At 47.3% G+C, this 11,708-nt stretch overlaps 1 protein-coding gene across 1 annotated transcript; it reads right to left on the reverse strand.

The window, feature by feature from the left end:
• Positions 1-1,129: 1,129 nt before the first annotated feature.
• Positions 1,130-7,018, reverse strand: LOC307191864 (GTPase IMAP family member 5-like). The gene is made up of 3 exons (XM_079932112.1): positions 6,821-7,018; positions 3,171-3,219; positions 1,130-2,213 (listed from the first exon to the last, which is right to left on the reverse strand). Exons 2-3 carry the CDS (start codon positions 3,211-3,213, stop codon positions 1,333-1,335), a joined length of 924 nt encoding a protein of 307 aa, XP_079788238.1. The 5' UTR covers positions 3,214-3,219; positions 6,821-7,018; the 3' UTR covers positions 1,130-1,332.
• Positions 7,019-11,708: the final 4,690 nt, after the last annotated feature.

The raw sequence follows: 11,708 nt of genomic DNA on the forward strand, positions 1-11,708 counted from the left end.
CTGCGCAGAGGAAGGCAGACTTTGGAGCTGGTTGTGCCGTCCTTGAAGCCCTCTGGGCGGGGCGGTCTCATCCTCCCTCCAGGGAAGGCATCCCTACCAGGCAGGAACTCGGCCCAAGAAAGTATTAGAGAGCAGGGCTGCAGGAGGATGGTCTCCCTCCAGGCGTGTAGATGGTCCATTCCCAGGCCTCCCCGCACCAGGAAGTCATCTCTTTCCCCAGGAGCAGCGTTGCCCAGTGATCCGGACGACATTCCACCTTTGTTGATTTCCAAGAGGAATAAAGGCGGAGGGTTAACCCAAGGATACTTTACTGCAGAGAAGGAGAAAGGGTTTTGCTCAGCCTGTGCTCACACGAGAATGTTCGCCAAAGTAACTCCTTGGAAAGTGTTCAAATGTGGCTCTGTTTCTCCCTCAAAGGATAAACGAAGCATGGAAAAGACCCCCCTCGGGATCGTCCCATTTACTCTGCCCCCTCCTTTTGTCATTTCCAAAATAATACGACTCTAGGGATTTTTCACTTTCTTCAGGATTCAGTGAATGTCTACTCTAAGCAGGAAATTTGGCTGTAGAGGGAGGTCCTTCCTGATACTGGGAACAAGAAAAGAGAAATTCGTTTACTTAGTCTCGATTCACTTACTCACAGGAAGCATGAAAACAGGGAAGTTCTGATAGATTTAAGGATTTTTTTTAAAGGATATGGAGAACGCTTCACTAGTTCAAATGTTTTCAAATGCAGATAAAAGAGACCCCAAACTCCAGTAGCTTAAGCAATAAGGGAATTTATTGGCTGACATACTGGAAACCCAGAGACGGTGCAAGCTTCAAGGCGGTGGAGTCAGTGGCTCGGGCTGACTCCATCATTCTGCTTGGCTTCAACCTCAGTTCGGTAGCCCCACGGCTGCTGTCATTCCAAGCATTACACTCAGGTCCAACAATGCTCAGAGGAGGAAGAGACTGTCTCTCTCTGGGGGTCTTTCCTGGGCAAGCAGAAACCTGGCCCCAGCTCTGCAGACTTTTTCTCACTTCCCATTGGCCTGAATTGGGTCTCAGGCCTGTGCCTGAGCTGCTCACTACAAAGAAAATGAGATTGTATATAGACCAGCCAGGCAACCCTCGAACTGAGCCATCGTCATCTTCCTCTGAGGCACGTGGCTTCACCGAGGGACTGGTGGAGGCATGAACCGAGCCAGAAACCTACAAGGAAGATGGGAGCCACGGAGGTGACAAACCATGTCCTCTGCAGACCAACAGAATTTATTTCTGAAATGAACAAAGAATCCTTGAGGTGATACTTTAGAAAAGCCTCTGACAAACAGATGAGACGGAGGGGAATTAAAGATGATACCAGATGATCAGCAGAATAAGAAGGAAAAGTACGCTGCCCCAGACAAGAGAAACACAAAGAGCATCGTGCACGACGGCCCAGCGCTTGACTCGCAGGAGCGCCTTGAATGCGCGGTTTCTCTGGGCCTCTCTCAGGTCTTGCTTTTGCTTTGCAATATGCGACCGCACCTTGGCCAGGTAGCGCACGTGACCTTCTCCATGGAGGTCGCCCCTGCCCTGCTGGAGCCGCTGTGCATCAAAGAAGAGGTCGTTGCTGAGGTAGGCGCCCTGGAGCTCCCTCTCCAGCCCCTCGACCACGGCCATCAGCTCGGCCAGCTGCTTCCTCTGCTCGTCCCCGGAGGCCCGGTTGCTGAAGGCGCAGTACCTGTGCCCGCACTCCCGGACCAGGGCCCTCAGCCTGACGTTGTCTGTGTTTGCTACGTAGTCATGCAAGGATCCGTCCCCTAAGTCCTCCTTGTGGGTGAAGAGGATGACCGTGTGTCTCAGGGCTCTCGCCCCAAAGACCTCCTTCACCCTGGTCACGGCCACCACGTCCTGCTCTGTGAAGCGCCCCAGCTGGGTCACCAGCAGCAGCACGTGAGGCCCCGGGGCCGAGAGCAGGTAGCAGTCCCCGATGTTCTCGTACGCCTCTTGGTCCTGGGCCCTCGCCTCAAAGATGGGGGGCGTGTCCACCACCAGGACGCTCCTCCCATCCCACGTGCCCGTTGCGCCCTGACACTTCCTGGTCACCGACTGGGCCGCCAGCCTGGACTCAAACACTGGCTGGCAGAGGACGCTGTTCCCGGTGGCGCTCTTCCCGCTGCCTGTTTTGCCCACCAGGATGATCCGCAACCAAAATGATCCTGCCTTTAAGCTCTCTTCTCCTCCACCTGTCAGAGCACACGGAAAGTTCATGCGCCATTGCCATGGGCTGAATGTGTCCCCCCGAAATCATGTGCTGAAACCCTATTCGTCAATGTGATGGGTCTGGAAGTTGGGTCTTTGGGGAGTGCTGAGGTCTAGATGAGGGCGCGAGGATGGAACTCCATGATGGAATTAGCGTCCTTCTAAGAAAAGAAAGAGACTAGAACTCTCTTTCCCCCAGATGAGGACACAGCAACCCGGAAGAGTGTTCTCCCCAGACACCAGCTCTACCACACCTGGACCTTGGACCTCCCAGCCTCCAGATCAGTGAGAAATTAACATTTGCTGATTACCACCCAGTCTGTGGTGTTTGTTTTAGCAGCCTGAACTGACAAAAAGAGTAATAAATGCCTTTTTAGGAGGAAGAGAACGAAAGATAAAAAGGAAAAGACGTAGAAGAAATAGCGTCCCTGGATCAATCAGGCTATCACACTCTCTTTTCCCACGACAGGGCTGGGCTCAGAGTAAATATTCTTAGGTAGAGAATAAAGGGAAGTCATGCAGGGTTGGTGGAATAAATCATCCCAGCTGGCCAAAGTCCTTAGGAGCGCTCCTTTTGGGATGCTGAACTTTTCCACCCTTTCCAGAACATTCTCCCTGTTCAGTTCCCACCCTGAAGGCCTTCTGATGCTCAGAGCTTCTTGCAACCACTGAATTAATTGTTAGTCGCATACTTTCATCTCCTCCCATCCCTGCCTGATCTCTGTTTTACAAGATGGCAGGGTTTTATCTGAAAGAACTTACCCTCACTAAGGAGAGCATGACAGCAGATAGCCTAATAAGTTCTATTTCTTGGGGGATATGCAGTTTCTTTGTTTTGAGGTGACTCTAGTCTTGTACCTTTCCCTACAGGTGGGAAGTTTGCTGACCCAATGCTGAGTTCATGGTCCCCAGGTGTTGGGCAGGGCTCCACCAGATCTTACCTTTGATGCACGTGTCTTCTCCACCCTTCTGAAGCCCCTCCATTTTGTTCTAGATGGAAAACAGGCAGAGATTGTTCATACTCGAGTCGGATGTGGCATCCGACACAAAACACCACATTTTATAGATGAGGAGATTGAAGGGAGAAGAAAACAACTACTGAAGGTCACACATACTTTAATGGATGAGCCGAGACTAAAACCCAGGGCTGCTGACCCTCAGCCTTTCTTGGCACTAGACTGAACTTCCTCACGAAGAGTATATAGACAGTCCCAACGCAAGAGCACCGCACGTGGTTTCCCACCACCTGGATTTAGCTGCTAACAGGATGCACTGAAAACGTGCTGTCCACCCAGAAGACCAACTAAGGAAGTTGGTCATATCCTGGCTTCCTGGCTCTCTGTCTTCAGGGTCTCAGTCCTGGCACCCAAACTCAAGATTGCCTCGCAAAGTTTCGCCTTGGGTAAACTCACAAAAGACGTTCTTCCCTAAGTTTCCATGGTGATGGTGGTAGAGAGGGTCACGAATCATCCCAGTTTGCCCAGGACTGAGAGGATCCCCTGATCAAAGGAACTTCAGTGTTGAAACTGGGAGAGCCCCAGGCAAACCAGGACGGGTTGGTCGCGCCAGGAGTAGGAGATTGTCGTGACCCCAGGTGGGCAGTGGGGTGGAGCATACGTCCGGTAAACAGAGGGAAGACCTGATCTGTTAGGCTTAGACCAGCTCTTATGTTACCAAAGATCTATGCTTCCATATTCTCAACTCAAATAGTCTCTGACCAGTAGCTACCTCAGGGGCATCTCTCTCCAGTCCACTCTCCTTCTTTCATTGTACCCCATATGCCTTTTTCTTGATCTTTGTCTTTCTTCCTACTTCCTACTTCCTGTGCTCAGCGAGTGGGGCCACTCAGGCCCCACCCAAGAATGACTACTCAAGCTTCACTATTGGCAAAGAACTTCACGACCCTTCCCAAAACTGCATCAGGACCTCACTGTGTGCCAAGTTTTAGAGTATTTTCTAAGGCCCAAGCAGTTAATGCTAAAGAATGAATCTCTAATTGTGGAATTTCAGCATCTGGGACAGGTGAACCGAAAAAAACTACTTTTTGGAATAAGTAGATTTCCTCCACGCTCCTTGGAATCACACCATATAGGATGTTATCTAGCCCCTCCACCTCTGAAACTGGCCACAGTGATTACCTTTGAAGGGAAAATAATTTAATAAATAAATAACTTGGGAATTATTTTAATTTGAATGTCAAAATTCAGCCTCTATCAGACAGTTTCCCGGTAATATCTTGTAATTCGTTCTAATGGTATTTTCAAGCCAAAAGAGAATTCGGCCTCAAGACTTCAACATCAGCTCCTGCCTGAGTTTCCAGCCTGCCAGTTTGGGACCTACCAGCCCCCATAAATGCGTGAGCCAATCCTTCAAATAGATTTCTTCATACGTACATCCTATTGGTTCTGTTTTTTCTGGAGAAAACTGATACATCGATCCAGCTAACTCTCTCTGTTGAAATTTGGAAAAGGAGCAAACCTGAAAATAATTCTCACCTTTGGCTGGATCTCTTCAAGCACGAAGTCTACAGGGAGGAGTTTTTAAAAGATGTGATTGCATAGGGGGGGGCACATGGGGACACAGGTGTTTTTTAGATATCAGCTTATTTTCTGTGCTGATGACCTTGAAGCCAAGGTCCTCTGTTTTCTCATGTACTGCCCTTGGATCATCTTGAATGGTGGTCTCCAGAGAGGACCAGCAAGGAGGGGCTCCCAAGCATCTGAGGACACCAGGCTGGTACCAGGTAAGTGATTGGATGAATGTTAAGGGGCAGAGAAGGTGATGCTGAAAGAGCTGCAGAAGGGGGAGCTGGAGGGGGGCTGGAGCTGATATGCCTGGACTCAGAGAAATCAGGTAACACTGTCCACGTCTTTTATATATGAGGAATACAGCAGCAACGGGAAGCCACCTGCAGCCAGGACTGTGGGTTGAAGGGATATCCGAGAGAGATGGCAACCCCTTCACGGTGTCTCCCGGCCAATTGGGAGTGCAGGCAGGACCAGAGTGTGCCACCTGCCCTGTGTGCTGGGAGGGATGTTCCCCTCTGGCTGCCCCTCAGACCCTCGGGAACGGGTCAAGCAGCGCTACTCACGTGATGTGTATGGCCAAGCGACTGGTAGCCAGCCATCTTGGAACAAGGATGAGAGGCTTAAATTCCTGCTCTCTCTGAGTCTAGCCTGAGCAGAAGGAGAAGTGAAAAAAGGAGCCCCTTCTCAAGAACCATCTTTCTCAATTATTTTGTGAGGATTTTTTTCCCCTCTCTAGTCCAAATGGCCACACCTCTGGCCAGAAGGCTGCCACCGGGTCCCAGCTGCACACCCTCCCCTGCTCTGTTCCCTGCAGATCCCTGTGTCCTTGTCACCACATTAGTCCCCTCCCGACATCACCATCATCGTGCTTCCTCCTGGCCATCAACCTCACTGCAGAGCCATCATCCTTCCATCCACTCATTGAAAATGTTACTAAATACCTGACTTTGCTAGACACTTCTCTCCCTACACTTGGAGGACGGTTGGACCAGTTTAGAGAACAGCTCCTTCCAAAGACAGGGAAAGAAGGTGATTCCTTGTACCACCCTTGGGAAGCTCCACTTCCTGCGACGTCTCCACTGGGCAGGGCTGAAAGGAGCACGTGGGGACAGGAAAGGTAGAGGCACCCTTGGCAAAATTGTGAAATGGGCTGAAACTGGCCTGAAATGGGCCAAAACCCAGGCAGATTATCTCACTCTCATTTGCCGAAAGTATTCAGGATCTCCTCCCTACTGGCCCCACGGGAGAGGGTTGGAGAAGGTGACACACCGATTAGGAATCATAAACAAGATGCCATGGTGAGACACCGTCGCTGTTAAAGGGTGCCAGGCAGGGTAATCCTCCAGGGATAACGCCCTCGTAACTCCATCCTGGTCAGTGAGCAGGTTAAATCATTTTTCAAAACAATAAATTGTATGTCTTTCTCAGAAATAAAGCACGTGTTTTACCCAAGCGGTAAAGCACGTGTTTACCAAAGCACATGTTTTATTTCTCAGAAATAAAGCACGTCCTGTTCCTGAAATCTTTTTCCCTCTTGAAAACAGAAACTTGCCTTCGAGTTGAGCGGTGTATGCAACAGAGACAAGCAACAGACATCAAGTCAGATTAAAATCGCAAGGCCAGTTTTCAGCCTGTTCTTCAAAGGGCATCCTATGACTTCTGGGAGCAGGTTGCAGGGAGGAGGGTCAGACCATCCTCCCTCACCCAGCAACGTGCAGAGAACTCTATAGGTGCACCCAGATGTGGGTGCCCATGTGAATACACTTTTGCACAAACGCGAGAAATAAGCAAGCTAGTATCACCAAAGGGCTACTCTCTGAGCTCATCCTGTTCAAAATTTTAGGTTCTGAAAAATATAGTACTACATTTTCTGTTTGCAGTTATTTGGGGCTTTAAGGTATGTAATTCCTGACCCTGATAATTTAGGAATGATGAAACTCAGGCTTAGAAAGATCACGTGTGCAGATTGACACAGATTGTTACTGGGAGAACTGCACAGAGAGGGAGAAGGAGAGGGAGGGAAGGGGAAAGAGAGAGGTAGAGAGACGAACAAGCCCTGTTACCTGGTAGGTCCTGGAAAGTTCTGCAAGTTCTCAGACGATCTTGCTGCAATCTTCCCTCCTCTCCCAGGCAGCCTCTCTCATTGGCTTCTAGTCTCTTCACAAAAACATAAGAGGACTGGCAGATGAAAAAACCTGGCCACCAATTCTACCTGCCAGAGAGAGAGAGAGAGAGAGAAAGACTGCGTCCCCCGGGGCAGGAAAAGGACAATGTGTGAGTTTCCTCACCAAGCTATCCTCAGAGAGTGACTCAAAAGCCCTCGGAGACGCCAGAGGAAGAGGGTTTTCTTTTTTGGTTTGTCTTGGTTTTGTTTTCTTTTTAATAACAGTTCCATTTCCTTCTCCCCACCGCATCTCTGTAAGGCTTTTGTGCAGAACAAGGTCTCTGCCTGAGTTAGTCTGGAGACCCGGGGAAGCCAATGAACATCTGGGGCACAGCTGCATCCCAAACCAAGCATCCGCCGCCCTTCACTGGCCCAACTCGCATCTCCCACGCCCACCATTTCTGTCTCCTGCATAAAGATAGCTTCTTATATGTAATTCCAGATGGCAGTGAAGGCTGAACTCAAGGCAGGCATCCTGCTTGAGACCTTCTATGGCTCTGGCCCCCCTTCTTGTTTCTCTGTCAAATGCCCTGCTCTCAAGTCACCCATGCTTTGACCTGAGGAGGAAACAAAGTTTGGTAGGTTTCTCCACCTAGGTGGACTTGCATTTCCACGGAAGCCAGGGACACAGCCGACCCCACCCACAGTGCAATTTAGGCAAAGTGACAGGCACTTAAGAGGATAGGGGCGCCATGGCGTCTCCCCTGCCCTGGTTAATGTTCTTCCTCTGCTTCTGTGCAGAGGCCCTGCTGGGGGCCCCTGGGTTGCAGGGGCTGAAGCACCTCTCTGGAGACATCCTTAGAGTGAAGGGGGCAGAGTTTGAACCATTACTTGCACATCTGGGTTCAGAACTATAAGTTGAGAAACAGCTATAATCAGGACATTGAGCTGCAAGTAATTCTTGGTTCTTTGCTTAGAGGGGAGGGCGTTTATAATGCAGATAACACCCGCATTTCACATTTGCCATGAAAGCCATGCCTGACTTACAAAATATTCTCCCATATTGATACTGTCATTTTAACTTTTCAAACAATAATAGCTATTACACTGAATGAGGTGGACACACGCCCTCCTGCTGTAGAGGACAGAAAGGCATGCTTTTAACGTACAGAAGACATTTTTTGTCTTTGCTAGCTAGAAATCCCTCTGCTGTCTCATTTTAGTTGGGTGGGGGGGGGGTGGGTAGGGGAAAGGAGGTTAAAAGATCAACTCCTCTAAAACAAAAATAACTCTTTGTGCTAAACATTTGCCAACTCTCAACTGGTTTATCGTGAATACTTCTAGGCACGAAGTCAACCTGTACAGTCATCTCAGCACACAGTTTGTAAATACCTGGTACACAAGACATTGCTCAACGATATCAGATCCACACCTGCCACGTGAGTTCTGCACGGTTGAGGTAAACCTGTCCTTTTCCTTGTCTTGAGCTACTGAGGCTAATACTCATGACCCCACACCATAGACTGTGGATCCTGACCGGCTACTTTCTGTGCATTAGAAAAAATGCAAATTAATCACTGAAAAAAATCATCTTAGTTCTGTCTTCAGGAATTTCCTCAGCTACTACATAGGGTGAGATGAGCCGCCTTCTACTGGGGACAGTTGTACGCTTTTTCCTCTAAACAGCCTCTTCATATACTTAGCTGATTTCTTCTGCTAAATTATATGTATTTTTCTTGTTGATTCAAGAAAGGCCTTTATTTATTACTCCAGAAAGCAAAATACTACCTACTCTATATAACACTGGTTAACACTCCTTTTCTGCCCCTTTCCTTTCTTTGTGTAGAGTTCTGTGACTATCCAGGACTCCTCTTTTTCTTCAGTGTTAGCTCTTGGAATTCTAGTGATGGCTCTTCAAGCCATAAGTGCTTCTCATGGTTGGTGAAAGAAATACCAGCAAAAAAAAGGAGGGAAATTGTTCCTTTGCCCCTACAGCTACAGAGGAAAACAGCAAATATTATTCCTGCAACAGAGTCTGTGAGATATCCAGTCCTCGAAAACTGTAGCTCTGCCCTGTGAAAATAACCATTGGTCTCTCAAAGCTTGTAGAATTATGGTTGTCTTATTTAATAATGTGTTTCCTGGGACTTCCCTGGTGACGTCCCAGTGGTTAAGAATCTGCGTGCCAGTGCAGGGGACAGTTCAAGCCCTGGTCCAGGAAGATCCCACATACCGTGGAGCAACAAAGCCCGTGCGCCACAACTACTGAGCCTGCGCTCTACAGTCCACGAGCCACAACTGCTGAGCCCATGCGCCACAACTACTGAAGGTCATACACCCTAGAGCCTGTGCTCCGCAACAAGAGAAGCCACCACAATGAGAAGCCCATGCACTGCAACGAAGAGTAGCCCCCTCTCACCGCAACTAGAGAAAGTCCACACACAGCAATGAAGACCCAACACAGCCAAAAAATAAATAAATAATAAATTTATTTTAAAAAATAGGGCTTCCCTGGTGGCACAGTGGTTGAGAGTCCGCCTGCCAATGCAGGAGACACGGGTTCATGCCCCGGTCCAAGAGGATCCCACGTGCCGCGGAGTGGCTGGGCCCGTGAGCCATGGCCGCTGGGCCTGCACGTCCGGAGCCCGTGCTCTGCAACGGGAGATGCCGCGGCAGTGAGAGGCCCGCATACCACAAAATAACTAAATAATAATAATAATGTTTTTCCTCATTGTGAGATGTAAATTGAAATCTAGTAATTCCTAACAAGTCTAAATACTCATAAGGTTTCTTGGACAGATCCAAAGGAGATCACTGATACTTCTTCCTTCTGCCATAGGCATGGAGGTAATAAAATAAAACAAAATAGAAGAGTCAAGAAAGTTTGAGACTTGTGTCTCTAATTTAAATTGACAATATGCTCAGTAAGAGAGAACTGTCAATTGGTGTCGAATGTCTTGCAGATACTGCCCCCTGCTGTTCATCTAGGTTAGCTACAATAAGTTTTTTGCTCAGTCTGGAAATTTTAACAAACATTTTCTTTATGGCTTCTATCATTCTTAGAAGGCCCTCCTTTCTCATCCCTTTATTTAAAAATATATTATTTAGCTCCATACAAAAATCTGCACATGAATATTTATAATAGCTTTATTCATGATCTCCAAAATTTGCAAGCAACCAAGATGTCCTTCAGTAGGCAAACGGATAAATAAACTGTGGTACATCCAGTCAATGGAATATTATTCAACATTGAAAAGAAATGAGGGGTTTCCCTGGTAGCACAGTGGTTAAGAATCCGCCTGCCAATACAGGGGACACGGGTTCAAGCCCTGGCCCGGGAAGATCCCACATGCCGTGGAGCAACTAAACCCGTGATCCACAACTACTGAGCCTGCGTGCCACAACTACTGAGCCTGTGTGCCACAACTACTGAAGCCCGCACGTCTAGAGCCCGTGCTCTGCAACAAGAGAAGCCACCACAATGAGAAGCCCGCGCACCGCAACAAAGAGTAGCCCCCGCTGGCTGCAACCAGAGAAAGCCTGCGCGCAGCACCAAAGACCCAACGCAGCCAATAATAAAAATTAAAAATAAATAAATAAACAGAAAAGAAATGAGCTATGAAGCCATGAAAAGACATGGAGGAACCTTAAATGCATATTGCTAAGTAAAAGACGCCATCTGAAAAGGCTACGTACTGTATGATTCCAACTCCGACATTCTAATAAAGGCAAAACCATGGGGACAGTAAAAGATCAATGGTTCCAGGGTTTGGGGAGATGGATGAATAAGTGGAGCACAGAGTATTTTCAGGGCAGTGAAACTATTCTGGCTGATGTTATAATGGTGGATACATTTCACTATACATTTGTCAATATCCATAGGCTAGACAACACCAAGAGGGAACCCTCGTGTAAACTGTGGTCTTTAATTAAATAATAATGTATCAGTATTGGCTCATCAGCTGCAACAAATGTACCACACTAAAGCAACATATGAATTGGGGGGAACACAGCATTCAGACCATAGCAAGAATTAAATGCTTAGATCAGAAAAGAAGAAAGTTCTCAGAAAATCTATTTTTGCATCAACCTTAAGAAACTAGAAAAAGAAGAGCAAAAATAAACCCAAAAGCTAGCAAGAAGATTGAAAAATGATAAAAATGAGAGTAGAAATCATGGAATTAAAAACAGAAAAAACAACATGAACCCCAAACCTGATTCTTTGAAAAGACCAATTAATAAACATCTAAAAAATATTTTCCTGGACTTCCCTGGTGGTCCAGTGGTTAAGACTCCATGCTTCCAATGCAGGGGGCACAGGTCCATCCCTGGTTCAGGGAACTAAGATCCCACATGCCATGCAGTGCAGCCAAAAAATATATATATTATGTAAAAAATTTTAAAAATATATTTTCCAAGGGAAAAAGGGAGAAGACACAAACTACTAATATCACCAGTAAAAGAGAAGACATTACTACTGATCCTACAGATATTAAATAGCCATTATTAGATGGTTATTTAATATGTAGATGGCTGTAGATCCTGTGAACAACTCTATGCCCATCACTTTAGGTGAAATAGTCTTTCAATTCCTGGAAAGACACAAAAGCCACCAAAACTCACTCAAGAAGAAAAAGTTAGCCTAAACAGAATAGAGAGCCCCCAAATGAACCCACACTTACATGGGCAATTAATCTACACAAAGGAGACAAGAATGTCCAATAGGGAAAAGACAGCTTCTTCAATAAATGGTTTTGGGAAAACTGGACAGCTCCATGCAGAAGAATCAAACTGGCCTAGTTTCTCACACCATATACAAAAATAAATTCAAAATGGATTAAAGACTT

The sequence above is a fragment of the Stenella coeruleoalba genome, assembly GCF_951394435.1.
Source record: "Stenella coeruleoalba genome assembly, chromosome: 9".
Taxonomy (NCBI): domain Eukaryota; kingdom Metazoa; phylum Chordata; class Mammalia; order Artiodactyla; family Delphinidae; genus Stenella; species Stenella coeruleoalba.

Bases quoted from the DNA above. Each gene is read 5' to 3' on its own strand.
- LOC307191864 (XM_079932112.1), bottom strand. From the start codon at position 3,213: ATGGAGGGGCTTCAGAAGGGTGGAGAAGACACGTGCATCAAAG. The intron at 2,214-3,170 runs GTAAGATCTGGT...GTGCTCTGACAG, and splicing joins AGAAGACACGTGCATCAAAG to GTGGAGGAGAAGAGAGCTTA.